The 16,792-nt window shown below is 43.1% G+C and overlaps 1 protein-coding gene across 1 annotated transcript; it reads left to right on the top strand.

The window, feature by feature from the left end:
- Nucleotides 1–770: 770 nt before the first annotated feature.
- On the top strand, nucleotides 771–16,563 carry LOC114062188 (transmembrane protease serine 11E-like). The gene is made up of 10 exons (XM_027893354.1): nucleotides 771–863; nucleotides 9,018–9,141; nucleotides 10,403–10,518; nucleotides 10,947–11,014; nucleotides 12,592–12,755; nucleotides 13,754–13,792; nucleotides 14,840–15,020; nucleotides 15,241–15,506; nucleotides 15,849–15,991; nucleotides 16,402–16,563. The coding sequence occupies exons 1-10, from the start codon at nucleotides 771–773 to the stop codon at nucleotides 16,561–16,563; spliced, it is 1,356 nt and encodes a 451-aa protein (XP_027749155.1).
- The last annotated feature ends 229 nt before the right edge of the window (nucleotides 16,564–16,792 follow it).

Here is a 16,792-nt window from a genome sequence, read left to right as displayed (position 1 = left end):
TGTGGTCACATATATCTTCTAGTGAGTTTCGTGGTACTGAGAAAACTTTAAATTGAAAAAAGGATTCCCAAAAAAAGACAGAGAAATATTACTTTAGGTTAATTTTAGGTTAGAGTTTGTGCTTGTGTTAATTGATTGCCAGCTAACTTGCTGTCACTAGCAGAAGTTCTTATTTAGACAACCTGCAAATATTTATATCAGAAATGTTTATGACATAGTAGAATTTTTCCAGGACAGAAATGTGTGTGTGGCTAGGTGACCAAAATTAAAATTAATACCTAAGTAGTTAAAGAAGAATGAAAAACTTGGATTTAGCTGTTGCTATGAGGGTGAATTCTTGTCTGGCCAAATGACCAATTTCAAGGAAGTTCAAGGGATTCTCTGCCACTGATTCTCCATCTGTTTATGTCAGCTCTGTACCTGGCCTAGGACTGAACATCGTCTCTTTTGAACATGCAAATTTTCTGCATTGGTCCTGCCCATAATTTCTGATTTGTTCTTAATTATACCAAAGAAGGAAATACACTCCGCGTCCTTGCAAAATTTTCATGGCTCTTCTGATTTGGGGTGTTGCAGGGTGTAGCTAATGCTCTGAAAAGGCTTCAGGATTCCTGGATGAAGGGTGTGATGAAAGAAGTGTATTGTTATTGTTTTAGGGGAGGAATCATACTACTGGGTAAGCCTCTGTCACTGAGACTTGCTGGACTTGTTTGTTCTGACTTGCCTATGACTCCTTTCTTTCTTAATTCAGGAGATAAAGCCTCAAGTCTATGCTGAGATGCTGCACAGTGTGTTGTGGAGTTCAGGACAGTGCATCTCCCGGACAGAAGAGCTTTTTGCCAACCTCTCAGTGGTACCCAGAGGTGAGTGCCACATGCTTCTGTCTTGCTCCTTGGTACTTTAGGAGGCATGGCTATATCATGTGTAGATTTATAGGGCAGTTTGAGCTTTGACTGAGAGTGTGGGGAGAATGGCACCAGTTCTGAGCTTGCTTCTGATTTGATCCGCCTTTCATCCATCAGTAATCCTTCTGATATTTCAGCCTTTCCCCTCAACTAAAATGCATTTGTTTTCTGAGAATTCCCCAGCTCCTCTGCAGCGTGGTGTGACAAACTGAGGTGGCCTATGTGGAGAGTAGGTGAGATTCATCTCACTGTGCCCTGACTCTGATCTACTGTCTGTGCTGGTGCAGTTAGAATGTGTTGCAGTCTCAACTGCTGAACTAGAGGATGAGCGGAGTACAGCTGGTAAAACTAGCTTCTTGTGCTCTTATTTTCATGGACTTTGTATGCAGCCAGTGAAGTGTTAATCTGTGCAGAATCAGCTTGGAAACACACCAAATCTGGCACCTGACCATTTCACCCGCCTTGTCTTGGAATGAAAATCACACTGAAAACCCACAAAGACTACAACTGCTGGTGTGGTGCCTCATTTTTGGAGTAGATTTCAACCAGTCGGAGAAGGACAAAGGGAGGCAGGCAGAGTTATTTTTTGAAGGCTGAAAAGCAGAGATCTACTGCCATAATCTGTGACTGCCAAACTAACAGAACAAGATACTTTTCTGTGACCAACAGAGCTGGAAGTGGAAATTGGAATGGTTAAGATGATGTAGAAGTTACAGAACCTTATCCTAAACCAACTATAATCAATGGCTTGTACCTAATATTTTCTTTACACTGATATGACCTTTGACATGTCGATGCAGATTGTAAAGTCCTTATGCAGTGAGTAGCCCTCCTACTTCTATTAAAGCTGATTTCAGAATATGGGGGTCTTTAGATGTTGGCTGTGGCAGTCAATTGTAGAAAGATACAGTATTGATCAAGGATATTTCAGTTTTTGACATTACAGTTACGTCCCACAGTCCATTGAAGTGGTACAGGAGCCTAGCTCTATTCCAACAATTAAAGAACTCCTAACTTCCAAACAGTTGTATGCCAAATGGATGAGAGAGTAAGGAACAAATCTTTTGTGCTGATTGCAAAGGTGATCCAATAATCAGGGAAGCCTGTATAAGCACTATTTTGCCATCAAGGACATAGTTGTGGGTAAGGCATCCCAGAGATTGAAATGCTGCCCTAGAATCTTGATGCAAGTAACAAGAACAGTATTTGGAGCTGTTGTCTTTGCCCAGCTAAAGTGTGCTCTTGGGAAGCAGCAAGACCTTGGTAAAACAGCAGAGTTAAGAGGAGGAGCTCAATTAGTGAGTGGCAAATACATTACTGATGCTTTATCTGACTGCAGAGGGGTGGCATGCAGCACCTACTATTTTTGTGGGATGTTCAAGGGTGTGGGGAGATCAAGCTGATTCAGTGTGACGCATAGAAGAACACACATTTCGTTTCTCTCAGCAGATCCCTTCAATGTTTGGAAGTCTTCCATTGTATCAGAATTGCTTTAGGAGAAATTAAACATTGAGTAATTGAGACTGGTAGGTAACTGACCTCATCCAAACAAGGGTCTCACAGTACTTCAGCAGGAACTATCTTTCAGTTCTCAAAGTAGTAGAGGTTATTGTCTCATTCTTTTAAGTGTATGTGTCCTGAGTATGCCACAAAAGAATACAGGAGATGTGTTAGGTTGGTGTGGTTGCTTGTGGTAAAGGTGGGAGTGAAATCAGCCTAAATCTTGCTTTGTGGCCCTGTGTTTTTGCTTAGGACTCCTGCACTAAGCCAGTTGTATTTCAGTTGCTGCCATTCCCAAACACCCTGCCAAGGCAGATATCTTAAGGGATCTAGTTTGGATTTTCCAATCTCACCCACCAGGACAGCAGATTAAGCTGTTCAGTTATCCTGTGAAGAGTGTCTAGTAAGAGTGATTGTAGACGTGTGCCTGAATCCAACATTGACTAGAAAAACTGGACATGACCATAAATGTGGAGAGATCCTCCTCAGCAGATGTGCCACCCAACCTCTGCCACTGGCTCTTCTGAGAGTATTGGATTATCAGTTAGTAGGTGTATAATGATAAAAAGTTCAATAATAAATTCATTATAGGAAGGCAGCAGCAGATCACATAGAAGAGATTGCATGTTTTCATCTATGCAGAGTGTGGCAAAGCACTTTAGTAAACAGCTAGTACCAGAAAACATCAATCTAAAGGCAAATCTAGTTTGGGGTGCTATGAGGGCTTATCTTAAGAAGTAAAAAAATGTCGAGGGCAGATCTGTAAAACAGAACAGGGTAGCTGTTCCCTGCTTATCCAGCAGCTCGGCGACTAGGGACATATGATGAAGTTATACTTCCTTTTCTTGTCTGAGCAGAAATTTTCTGATCAGTTTGCTGGAATCTCTTGATGAGGCTTTTCATAACTCAAGGTAACTCAACCAGAAGAGATGGATAAACTCAATACAGTGAATCAAATGCTGTCGGGCAGAGGTGGGAGCTGAACACTAATTACTTGCGTTGTGAATGAATACAGTAACCTCTTAGGGACTTCGGTACATGATGACAGAGGAAAAACAGTTTGTCACCTGAGTATTGTGCTTGTCTTTTGTTTTTGGGTAAATGTTCCAAATTAAAGGTAAAAAATTCATTTGGTGCTGATCAGGAGTAAAAGTTGAAATCCTATGTGTTTACCAGTTGGTTTCACAAGGAAGACCAGACAATTTTAGCTCCGTCAAATTTCAGTACAACTTTTCTTCCTAATGGGCCAATAATTATTAATGTAGCTTTACTTCTTGCTGTATTTCACTTATTAAAATATCCTGTATCAAGGTTTGATCTAATATATCTCTATCTAAACATAGCTTTAGTGTATTTTAAATACTTAATTCTATAAAAACATAGCTATTTTCATAATAATTCTTTTGGATTTTTTTTTTTTTCAGTACGGAATAATTTTTTGGTGATCAAACCACAGTGTTTGGCTCAAAACCAAGGTGTGTAAACTAGGAGACTTAATAGTTTGCTTTTCTGGGCCCAAATGAACTGTGGTATGAAATGGAGAGATGCTGCTGTCTCCATGGATTACCTTGGGCCCTTTGGGGATGGCGCACATTTTCAATGAAAACAGGGATTGTTTGCTGACAGCACTGCCAAGATAAGCAGTTCCGTACTGAACTAAAAGATCTTGGGTTTGAAACTTCTCACTAATTCACTGCAGACTATCAGCCATCTGACATAAGCTGTGACGAGGTGGTTTTCAGAGCAGAGAGGATTTGGCTTTCCAGGTGTCCCAGTGGAGTTTGGGTGCTGATCTCTTGCTAAGGTTTGCTCCTGCAGTATGAGAGTTATCTCATTCATGCTAGAAGGTGAATGGGTTGGCGTTACCTGAATTCCCCTGTCTGCCCCACTAAGAGTTAGTTTGCGGCTTACTGGAGTTTGGGTAATAAAAAAAGTCAAAGGCTGTGACATAAGGAAGCAAAACGTGGGGCTGTAGAAAACACCTGACTCTGGAAGGCATCTATGCAGAGAGCTGTGGTATTGGCGGTCTTCTGAGGAAAATGCCTGTCTATTAAGCACTGCCTCTTTGCCACAGGAAGAAAGAAAGCATGCATCCATGGCTGAAGGCAATGAAATAATTTCTGCTTCTGCTTTCATCAGCACTGCAGAGGATCAGTGCTTCTCTGGCCAGCCAGTGTTGATGGAGCAAAATTTGCTTGGTTACTAGAGTGCAGAGAAGACCATGTCTGATTCCTAAACAGGGGGTCCCACCTGCCACTAAAGTATTTAACTATGGAGCTGGATGTCCCAAGCACAGGAATCCCTGTCAGGTGGTTATTCTGGTAGAGCATGACAAGCTTGCCCTCTCTGGCCCAATAGCAATAAGGTTACGGGAGCAAAGAGTTAGTTGGAGGTGTAATGTGTATGAATAATGAATGTGTTGAGTGGACATAATCTGAACAAGGACTGGCTTTCACTAACCATCCTAGACTCTGTCTCAGCAGAGGTAGGCCAACCTAGTTGTGAGATAAAATAGGCAAAAAACCCCCAAAATATGGGGTCTGCTGAGCTGGGTTCTGCACACAGAAAGTACAGTCGAAGGATATTGGCAATTGTACACTGTGGGAGTTGGCGAGACTTGGTGCTTCCATTGCAAAAGAAATTTTTTTCCTGTTCTGTTACTCATCTTAGCAAGTTGGAAGTTGAAAATATCCTGCTAAAGGGAGGAAAATTTTTTGGGTTTGAAAAGATATTTCCACATTAACTTGTATATCCTATACACAAATATATACCCTACACGCAAATTATTTACCTATATGGGGATGTTGGTGGACACCTTGGGTGTGTCGGTTGATGAGAAGTTCAACATGAGCAGGCAAGGTGCACTTGCAGCCCAGAAAGCCAACCATGTCCTGGACTGCATCAAAAGAAGTGTGGCCAAAGGGTCTGGGGAGGTGATTCTACCCCTCTGCTCTGATCTTGCAGAGTACTGGAGTACTGCACCCAGTTCTTCATGGGATTCCCAGCATAAGAAGGGCATGGACTTGTTGGACTGAGTCCAGAGGAGGGCCATGAAGATGATAAAATGTCTGGAACAACTCTCCTATGAAGACAGGCTGGGAGAGTTGGGGTTGTTCAACCTGGAGATGAGAAGGCTCCAAGGAGACCTTATAGCACTTTCCAGTACCTAAAAGGGGCCACAGGAGAGATGGAGGGACTTTTTACAAGACTGTGTAGGGATAAGGGGGAAATGGCTTTAAACTGACAGAGGGATTTAAATTAGATATTAGGAGGACACTCTTCACTTCGAAAATGGTGAGGCACTGGAACATGCTGCCCAGGGAATCTGTGGATGCCCCATCCCTGGAAGTGCTCAACACCAGGTTGGATGCAGTTTTGAGCAACCAGGTCTAGTGGAAGGTGTCCCTGTCCATGGTAGGGGGGGGTTGGAACTGGATGATTTTTAGAGTCCTTTCCAACCTAAACCAGTCTGTGATATGAAAGCAGAAACATATGGAAGTGCTTCTTTTAGACTGTTTTCTGAAAAAAATTCAAACAAATTAGAATCAGAAGTGGAATAGGCTTTTATTCCTCATCTCCCATGTTTTTGTTTTCCCTGGCACTACAGCAGTTCCTGAGGTATCTGTTTCCCCTTGCAAGTTTGTGTGACCTGTAGAGAACAAGCAGTTCTGAAATGCTGGAGGAGAAGCAAGTCTGTGCTGCCAGTGTTTGTTGCTGTAGCTTGTATTTGCACACAAAGGAAGTAGAGACAGGCTGTTGGAAGGACAGTGCTGCCTGTGAGATCATGAATCCCACAGGTAGTGAGATGCTTGGTTTTCCGAATCTTAAGGTTCTGTAGCTGAGGCATAAAGCCATATCTTGAGGAAATCTGTATGCATTTCAAGAAACACAGCAGTTATAATACCAGAGTAATGTTGTCCCAATATCTGCAGAGTCACCCACACGCTGCCAGGAGGACTGTGCTGTGCTTTCCCTGTGCCAAGAGCAATGAAGGGATGGTGCTCCAGCTGCCATTCAGGTGGAAGCACACTGGGATGAGGACAGCTGCAGCACAGGGAATCAGTCTGATTGAGAGGGTTGATAGAGGCTCAGGCTGGAAGCAAAAGCTCTCCAGTGAGAAGACCAAAATCAGATGCTAAAGCAGCATCTTTCAAGCATGAGGGGTGGCTAGCTACGGAGGGGCAGAGGCATGTTGCTGAAGTGGGCTGTTCTGATGAGCCAAGAGGCTTGTCCTTGAGGGTTATAATTCACTGCCCATGAGGTATGCTGCAATTCCATAAGCTGGGACTGTGAAAGACTGTGAGCTGTGAGATGAGTACGGGAGTGCTTCATGGGAGGTTGCAGTGAAATAAAGAAACAAGCAGAACAGTCCCGCTGGTCTTGGGTTTTTATCTGAATCTCTCCATCAGTTAAACCCTCAGGGTTAGTGGATAGTTTATACAGTGAAGGTCTAGATGTTGAGAAATCAAGGCCTTATTGGAATCAGTTGAGTTCTAGTGTGTGTTATTTCTGTGCTTTTCTTGCAACTTGGAGTTTACAAAGAAAATAACCTTGGCCAGCCTGGGATTTCAGGCTCCTATCAACTGCCTGACAGTCTACTTTGCCAAGCCTTGCCATCAGAAAGCTGAGCCACTCGAGTGGGGAGAAAACTTGGGCTGTGCATTGCCAGAATAGAATTTTGCCCTGTGAAGTAGGAAAAACAGAAGGAGAGGTACTGGGCTCCTCTGTAGTATGTGACTCCGAAGCAGAAGACTTATTTCTGGTCACCTATCCTGTGTATTTTGGTAACACTAAACTGCTGCTTGTGACTACCTGCAGTTGTGATGCTGGTTGAAGCTATCCTGTTGAACTTTTTCTTTCCAGTATGCCCCCTCTTTCAGCAGGTAAAAGTTAGCCCTGCTTCCCTTCTTAAGCAATGGACTGGACTGGGATACCTGACAGCACTCTGACTAGCCAAACCCAAGGTTTTATGTGAGGAGATTAAACTTTTAGTTGCTTTCAACTTCCCTGTCACTTGCTGAGCACACCCTGACTGTCTACATACCTCTCAGCTGCTTCCTCTGCAGTGCTGTCTCTTTTGTTGTTGCTTTTTTTGTTGTTGTTGTTAGTTTTTGGTTTGATTTTTGTTTGCTTTGCTTGCCATCTCTTGCTTGTGCCTTTACTTGGCTTTCTTGCCATCAGAGCACAGCGTATAACACCATTCTGCTCTCTCACTACTTCACTGTCTTTTGCTGTTCTGGATTTGTGCACCATACCCTTTCACTGCTCAGCTGCCCACTCAGATCATTTACTAAGACAGAACATCTACAGGTATCCTGCTCTGTTTTTACTGTGACTTTTTCTTTGACACCTTGTAGTCAGAAAACCTGCAAAGACCTCTTTTGTCTGCCTGCCTTTCTGCCTCCTCCTGCCCCCACCTTCTCAGATGTTGCTCAGAAATGGCTGTACCATAGGTCTGAAAAGGGGAAAACAGCATTTAGTATATTTGGTCCTCAACAATACAAACATGGATCAGTGGGTGGAAAACAGAGTGGTGACTAGCCAGCTCAGCCTTCCTCCCCAGGGCTGGCTGCTGCCATTTGTCACTCCAGGCATGTCTGAGAGATTATCTCACGTGTTTTTCTGTTACCCTATACTAATGCAGACCATGATGTGGAGACTCAATGTGTGACATGACAATTACTACATAGTGTGCTGTGGAATTACTGGGGATCCTAAATAGTTATGCTTAGGGGTTTGCATCATCCTTCTACAAAGTTACTGAGGATGTCTGCAAAAATGCAGTTTTCTGAATGTTCTCTTGCTTAATGCTGCGCTGGAGGACATAAGTGGAGGAGAAGGGATTGTGCACCTTTTTCCGTGTGTGACTCAAGTTCTCAACTCCTTTACAGATCTGCTGTTGGTTTTCAGCAAGTCCCTGAATCTTGATCTTGTTGCCATGTCGCATTTTCACATGAGTAGCTCTTTCTCTCACAGACTGTCTGGCAGGGGACAGCATGTGGTCTCTTACAATGTATGTGTGGCTTTGGTGCAATAAACCCCAAACCCTGTAGGGAATCAGTGAATATTACTACTCATACCAACTAAAATAACCAAGGCTGTATGTTATATGGCATCTCTGGTAGCCTGGAGTATCCTTGGTGCAGAAGATATTTCGTAAGTCATGAATTATTACATTTACGTTCAGTTTAAGCACCTGTGTGGGCAGTCTGCTGCACTTGAAATACGTATAATATTTCTTGACGAGAAATTGCCTCTACAAGTAATACCTGCAAAACTCTTTCTCAGGGTGTCTATGAGGCAACTGAGGCAAGTTAGAACACAGGAAATTCCCACTAAATATAAAGCTTTTGCCATGAGGGTGGGCAGAGACTAGACCAGGGATCCTGAGAGACTGGGATATCTTTGTCCTTGGAGATACTAAAAGCTCAACTGGACAAGGCCTGGAGCAACCTGCTGTAGAGGGACCCAGTTTAAATAGGCAATCCAGGGTCCTTCCCAAACTGCCTCATTTTGTGAAGTTTTTCAGCTGAGCTAAGCTATGTACTCCTAGGATGTACTGTTGTCTTTGTGCTAGAGCTGAATTTCTCCATGTTGTTTTCTTCAATGCAGATATTGATCCAGATGGACAGAGCAAAGAGGCGTTTAGAGCCATGGAAGATAGCAGTCATTGTCGTGTCGGTGATATTAGGCTTAGCCCTCATCATTGGCTTGATTACATTTTTTTTGTGTAATGGTAAGTGCACCACTCTTCTTGTTGTCACGACTTCAGGAATCTGTTGTGTTTCACCTGCTACTGTTGTCTTGTCTGATCATTTAGGCATACGATTCACCCCTGGCATAGAACCCACATGAGAAAACTTTCTAAACCTATTCAAGATCTGAACTGATTTGAAAACCTGCAAGAATACTTGAAGTTCCCTTTACTTGAATTAGGGGTTTTAACCCTCTATTTTTTTTCTCATTTTGCTCTGGTGCCTCCACTGGTATCCATGGTGAACCAAAGGATAACAATCTTCTGTATAAGCCAGAGGTGTGTCCAGTACTCAGGCTACACAGAGTAAGCTTCGTGTTTAATGGTGTTTTTGCAGAAACGTAACCTGGCACCCCTAGAAGAGAACATTATAGAAAAAGAGAGGGCAGGGCTCCTGGGCATTTCAGAGCCTAGGAGTCAGTCCTGGTTGCCAAGGGCTCAGTTTCAGTAGCAGATCACAGAATCATTAGGGTTGGAAAAGAAATTTAAGATTGTCAAGTCCAACCATCAGGACTTGAAACCAAGTCATTCCATTCCCAGTCACTTGGCTCATGAATGAAGCCAAGTCATTCCATTCCCAGTCACTTGGCTCATGAATGAAGCCAAGTCACTCCATTCCCAGTCTCTGAGATACAAGTGTGAGTGGTTTTGAAATGCCTTCCTGCTGGAATGTTGTCATCTCAGCTCACCAAGAGTTGATGAGTTCATGGCTTGCATTAGGACACTAGAAGAAGCAGTGGGAGAGCTACATCTTAGCTTTGTTTTTTGCCAGCCCTATGTTATGGGGCCCCTCTGCCATTCACCAGAGAACCAGATTTTAAACATAACCCAGCTGCTGAATGGATGCAAATGGTTCCATGTCACCTGCCTTTCAGAGGGGCAGGGACATGCCAGAGTGCAGCCAGGGAGGAGTGAGTGTGTCTACTGAGTCAGAAGGGACATATGTGGGCTGGTTTGTCTCGTGCTGTGCTCACCTCAGGCCAACAAGAAAAAGGACCCCAGAGAAATGTTGTAGTGGGTGTAATTTGCAGCTACTTTGGATGGTCTTCAAATAAGAAATTAACCCCTAGCTGGTTCATGGAGCATCAGCAAGGTCCAGACCTCCCTTTTCCCAAAGTGCTGCTAAAACTATAATTCCACTGACAGGATCACAGTTGGAACCCTTACTTGTGCCATCTTTGAACTGTACCAAAGGAGATCAACTACCTTTCTTTTTTTTTTTTTTTTCTCCTCTCCCCTGTAGATCAAGACAGATATTACAATTTGTCTTTCCTGATCAGCAATGTCAACTACGACCCTCAGTACGAAAGGCAAACCACAGATGAGTTCAGGAACCTGAGTGAAGAGATTGAAACCATGGTAAACTAAGATGTTTCTCTGTTCATGCCTGAGCTACGGTGAGGAGTTTTGCAATTGTGTGATTGGAAATAGTCAGAGGTGATTTTACATTATCCTTATGTGTCTGGCCCTTACCTATCTAAACCTTGCTGTAGTGGGTTAAAGATGTGTTGCTGACTGTGCACAAGCAGATGGTAAGCACAGGTGCTGTCTGTTCCAGCAGCCCTGGGGTGAAACAGGCAAGCACAGAGCAGAATGAACAGTGAAACTGGCCAATTCAATTGTTTATTTTGGATCTGCATCCTCTGATGGAAATTTAATGGTAGCTTTGGTGTAGAGGCAGAAATCTGAAAGCATTTTCTCGTGCTTCAGAGGCTTATGAGACTGTTATATCATGAAAGCATGTATTTATGACAGGCGTATTTCAACACACCCTTTTCTTTTAACAGATGTCTGAAGTATTCAAAGAATCCTTTCTAAGTAAAAGATACATCAAGTCCCACGTTGTCAGTCTAAGGTAAGTAATGTGATGGTCTGGAATAAGAAGGGATGTGTTAAATATATTTTCTTCCTACCACTTGACCATATGGAGCATTTCTGGTTGCTTATGCTTGGGCTACATCAGCAGGGTGACTAAGCCTTGTCTGGTTGTCACTCTCCTCCAGTGCTCTGAGGGCTCAGTTACCTTCAGAGGTCAGCAAGGAAGAGAAATTTGGCCTTATACTTCTGCAGGTTGATTTCCTGAGCACCAGTTGTTTGTGGCTGTGATGCAGCAACTGGATTATTGGGTGATCCTTGTCTCCACTGCTAGTTAACAGCTTGAGAGATGCCGAGTAAGGTCTTTGCTACACTTATTGCTTCCCATGGAAGCTTGGGCTGGTGTTTACCACTCTGCATGGTGTACAGTAGGAGATGACTATTCTCCTCCCTCTCTGGAAAGGCCTGAAGGAATAAATGAGTCCAGTGTGAGATACAGGGATAGAGACAAGGGAACATGGGCATAGATACAGTAGAGGGAAGGAGGCAAGTGGGACATACAGGTATAAAGGTCCTTTGTGAGAGCTTTTAAGTCTTTCCTCTGAGTAATTATGCATCACTCTTAGTGGTAAGAGCCATTGCTTCCCTCTCCTCCACGATACTTTATTTTGGAGTTGTATTTCTGTAATGCTCAAATCTGCTGTGCAGTGTTTTTCCTTAAACAACAAAGAATGCCAAAATTCCCACAAATATCTTCATAGCACTTCTGGGCTTTCTTGCCTTTACTTGTCTCCGTATGGAATGAGTAGTTTGCTTAAAATGTTCTAAACTGTTGTCTGATGCTGATTTCTTCCAAAAGCTTCCCATAGTGTACATCAACTGAAATTTCAGAATTTGAGAGCTATACTCCAAGTGACCTCTTTATACCTTTTAAGTTGATCTAACCACCTATCTCTTCCATACTTATTTTCACTATGGGTACTTTGTGCAATTAGGCACTGGAGCAGCTTAGCTGCATCTCTCCTGTCTTTGCCTCAAGGCTTTGGTTGGTTTTCCTTTAGGCTATTGCTTTAAATATTGGGCTCATTATTTTATAGTGATAGTAAGTGATCTCAAAGCTATTGAACGTGTTGTATCTAAATACAGTGGATCAAACTGGCCAATAAACGGACAAGTGACTTAAATGGAAAGAAATGCCAAAAGACCTTTTTAACTTCTATGGCTCTAAACTGGATCTTTTCAATGGCTGTTAGGAATGGCATACTGGATATCTGTTGAAGAGTTTTAACTTACTGTGTTGTTACCACTGCCATTTGTGCCCTACTGACTAGGATCTGTGTGGAGGTCAAAGGGAGCAATTCCTTCTCTGCTTCCCAGCTCTATTGCTTATAAAAGTTTCCAGAAAATTCCCTCTGATCATTGTCATAGCGAGAACCTTTTGCTACCTGGGGAAAAAAATAAAAAATCTTCCTTTACTTGTGCACAGCTATGCTATTTGTTCTAGATGTCTGTGCAAACCAGACCAGTTCTCATATAAACAGGCAGACACTACAAAGCAGAACCAAGGGCATTAGTGGGCAAAGAGGACAACACCACTCTGTTTGTGTTGGTTTATAGCCCAGATCCTGGTGGAGTGCTTGCATCTGTTGTTCTGGTATTTAAATTTGCCTCTGCTGACAGTGAAGCAACGGCCTGGGGTCACGTCAACCGTGTGTTACGCAGAAGGCTGAAAACAATCTCAACGGACTTGGACGTTGACCAGTCTACCATTAGACTCACAGGCAAGTGCCTTGGGTTTGTGTTTTCAGCTAGGAATTTGTTCCTCATACCTTGCTGTTCATAGTGTAATTAGTTTCACTTTAGTATGCAAATATGGGCTTTTCTTGGTGGTGGTTTGTTCTTTTTTTCTTTTTTTTTTTCCTTCTCAAAACTGTATGTTAGGTTGACAACCTGGGAACTTGGAAGAAGAAGCATGAAAACCACTAAAACACACAGGTACTGATCTTATGAGTGTGAGCTCTCCTCTGTGCATCAGAGGCTTTCTCTGTATGACCTAGTTGTGTTGAATGAGACACACTCCCTCAATTCATCAAAAAACCCCACCTTTATGACCATGGGTTCACAAACTACTTTGAGGCACACAGTGAACTGAACAAGAACCTGTATCACCAGGCACTGAAATGCAGAGTCAACAAACTATTAAAAAATGCAAGACTGAGATGGTTCCCTTCTTCACTCTCTGTCATTTCTTTTGCGACAGACTGCTGTGTTTGTAACAAAACATGAGGTTCCCTGGGCAGTGATCTTGTCCCATGAATCTGTCGCTGGTTACCATCACAATCTGGCAGAGGGGTTTTTGTAGGAAAGAAATTTGAAATGTTGCAGTTTAGCTCCAGTCAATCTCAGCACTGAGGATTAATTAAGACTGTTTTGACCACCTTGCCACACTAAAGCTGAAAAGATGCCTGTGGATGTTAGCTGGTGACTGTGAACGTTATATGTGTAGATGTAACTTGGACCTACTTGCAGTCGTATGCTGCTTTGGTTAGCTTTGAGCTAAGGCAAGAAAGATGTATCCTATGGCCTTGCACTTTCAGTGATGAACAGAGGCTTCACTGAACTTCTCCAATTATAGCAAATTACTCCTTTTACCATACTTCACTTGCATGTAGCAATGCAAGCCATTTAATTTGTGTTTGCTGGGTACAGGGAGGGACTCTGTGCTAGATCATGGAGCATTTGAGCATATACTCACTGTGGTGTTTGGTATTCATTTCAGAGTTGAATAAGAAAAAGGGAGACAACCTTTTAAACAACTGTAAGTACAAATGCTTTATAGTAAAGGTTCAGGGACATGGTTCTAGAGGTTCTGCGTTTACAAATTCCTTATGTTTTTATGATACGAGTTGAAAAAAGAATTTATTCCAGATATTAGAGCAGGAGAGAGTGTATGAGACACAGAAGACTTCAGATAATTTTCTTGTAGTCTTGCTGGCTCTGTGCTGTTTGTAGAATAAAGCATTCTGACTTAGTGGTGGGAAGTACTTGCTTTAATGTTGGTTATGGGAAGTTGGGCACATAGATAAGCTGCTGTTAGCAAGTTTGCACAAGTACTAAAGTTTCTGTGGGCCAAGATTCTTGCTGGAATCCTTCAAGAAACAATTTCTCTCCTGTCCCCTCCTCCATGCAGAAACGTTTGACAATAGATGTCTGTCAGATTTGAGCTGAAAGGGCAGAGGGTGGGAGAGGGAGAAGAGCTGATCACAGTGAGAGCAAGGCAGTGACTCAGCCTTGGAGATTGGCAAGTTCTCAGTCCTTCTCTTGTTCTGTGCTCCCCCTTGAGGTCTTAAAGCTCCTCTGGAAAAAGGGAGACGGAATAAGTACCCTCCTAGGGGACTGCACCAGTTCCCTGCATGGTCTTTGCATGTTAGCTTTCAAATGGACTCTGAGAATTGGATCTAATTTTTTCAGATGGATAACACATGATTGTGCTGTTGGCACAGGGGCTGTAAGTAAATTGCTGGAGGAAGAGGACACTACTTTTTTGTTGCTGATGTCAAGGTTAATCTGGAGGTGACCTGACAAAATCCTTTTTTTCAATATCTCAGATACACAGCTTTCAGTTCCCATGGGAGTACATATAGGATGGTGTGTCTGGAAACTGGTTTAATGAAAAAGTACTGACTCTTCTACCAAACTTCTTTGTTTGCCCTCCATCTATCCTGAGACACCTGTGATCATGGCACTTGGTTTCCCTGCTTTAGTTGAAGGCCATCCCTTGACAGACACCCTGCCCTGTTACATGTGTGTGTGCAGCCATGAGGGCCTTCAGTCAGCTAGAGCAGAGCTGTCTTTTCTTTGACAGGCTGTGGAATACGAAGAGAGGCATTCTCCTTCACGGGAGTGGAGAGAATAATCGGTGGGCAGCGCGCGCGGGATGGAGAATGGCCATGGCAGGCCAGCATCCAGCTGGACGGGACCCACCGCTGCGGGGCATCAATCATCAGCAATACCTGGCTGGTGACAGCAGCCCACTGCTTTAGAGAGTAAGTCATCAGCGCCTTTCTGATCCCACGGGTCTCAGGACTCTTGGGTGCTCTGACCTTCTGTGCTCCTCTAATGTCTGTATCTGCTGAAAGATACAGACATCTTCTCTTTGTCTTAGGCAAACCTGGTCGCGATGCTTTTTGATGCTTAAAAAGGGAGCTAAGCTCCTTTGGGGATCATATTTTGTGTGGCTGTGACATAACCTCAAATATCTTACAGGGGAACTAACCCTCGGAGGTGGACTGCCAGCTTTGGGATTCTGCTGAGACCTCCAAAACAGAAAAAATTTGTCCGAAGAATTATTGTTCATGAAAGATACGGTGATGTTATCCTTGATCATGAGCATGATGTGGCTGTTGTGGAACTTGCCTCTCCTATTGAGTTCACGAGTGATGTGCACAGTGTGTGTCTTCCTGAAGCATCTCATGTTTTCCCAGACAACATTTCCTGTTTTGTTACAGGCTGGGGAGCTTTGGAAAATGATGGTGAGTGTCTCTTTCCTTCATGTGCCCTGTGTTTCCAGTGATATCAAGGATGTATCTTGTAGCCTGCAGTTGAATTTAATACTGAAATATGTACAAAAATCTCTTTGTGCATTATGCTAAAGAGTATCTAGTGATGATGAAAGAGAGAAGAGTTATGTTTGGGAGCAAATGAGGGTTTTTGGTGGAGGGGGGAACTTTCTTGTTTCTGAGACATTGTCCAGATAGCTCCCTTAATTGCCTGTGATGGCAGAACAACTGTAGGAAAATCTGTCTACTCCTAATCTTTACATGTTTTATGTTGTGTACTCTGCCTGCAAATTGTTATGCCACTTCTCCTTCTAGGCTATAGTGTTAATCAGCTTCGACAAGCGGAAGTGAAAATTATAAGTACTGAGATCTGTAATAGTAGACAAGTATATGGTGGAGCGATAACACCTGGAATGTTGTGTGCTGGATACTTGGAAGGGCAGGTGGATGCTTGCCAGGTAAGTTTATTTCTAGGTAATATTAAAAAGAAACTATGTGGAGTGGAAAGGGATGTTTTCTAGAAATAAAATACAATTTAGGGTGTCTAAAGTTTATGGGTTTTGGTATCTTGACAGATGCAAATGAAGAGCTTCATGGCTCATGGGCTGAAGTCCGAAGTTCAGTGCTTGGGGTTTATGTATAATGCACATATGAGCGAATACAGATATAAGGAAGGGCATGGACTGGGAGAGACTGAATTAGACATAGGCTGTCAGCCTCTGTCTTGCCAATAAACTTTGTGAAACTTGAATTATAACTGAGGTCTAGAGAAAAATACCTATCAGTTGTAACACAACAATTTAAGACTTGTATTAGTGAGGTGAACACTGTTAACTTTGTTCCTGCCTGTTGACATTTTTCTCCTTAGGGTGACTCTGGGGGGCCACTGGTGCATGCGAACTCCAGAGGAATCTGGTATCTTGTGGGAATAGTGAGCTGGGGAGATGAATGTGGAAAGCGAAATAAACCAGGAGTGTACACACGAGTGACTTACTATCGAAACTGGATCCGCTCCAAAACGGGCATCTGAAACCTGGAGCAGGTTAAGTTTTGTGGGCTGTGTACAGCTATGCCTCTGACACATTCTGCTCTGTGGTCACCATCTAAAGAGCTGCTGGCTTAGCTTGTGGTCATATGTCCAAGCTTGGAGTAGTCTAGGACTTGAAATTGGTTTGGCCTACAGCCAGACAGGAATGGACTTGATACATGTGACTGTTGTTTGCTCAGAAAGTATCTGTCAGAGGGACAACTACCTTCAT

The sequence above is a fragment of the Empidonax traillii genome, unplaced genomic scaffold (assembly GCF_003031625.1).
Source record: "Empidonax traillii isolate 1590-97213 ecotype Southwest subspecies unplaced genomic scaffold, ASM303162v1 scaffold386:size1297806, whole genome shotgun sequence".
In the NCBI taxonomy this organism is placed as follows: Eukaryota; Metazoa; Chordata; class Aves; order Passeriformes; family Tyrannidae; genus Empidonax; species Empidonax traillii.
The sequence above is the reverse complement of the archived record's forward strand: the minus strand, read 5'-3'. Positions and strand labels throughout refer to the sequence as shown.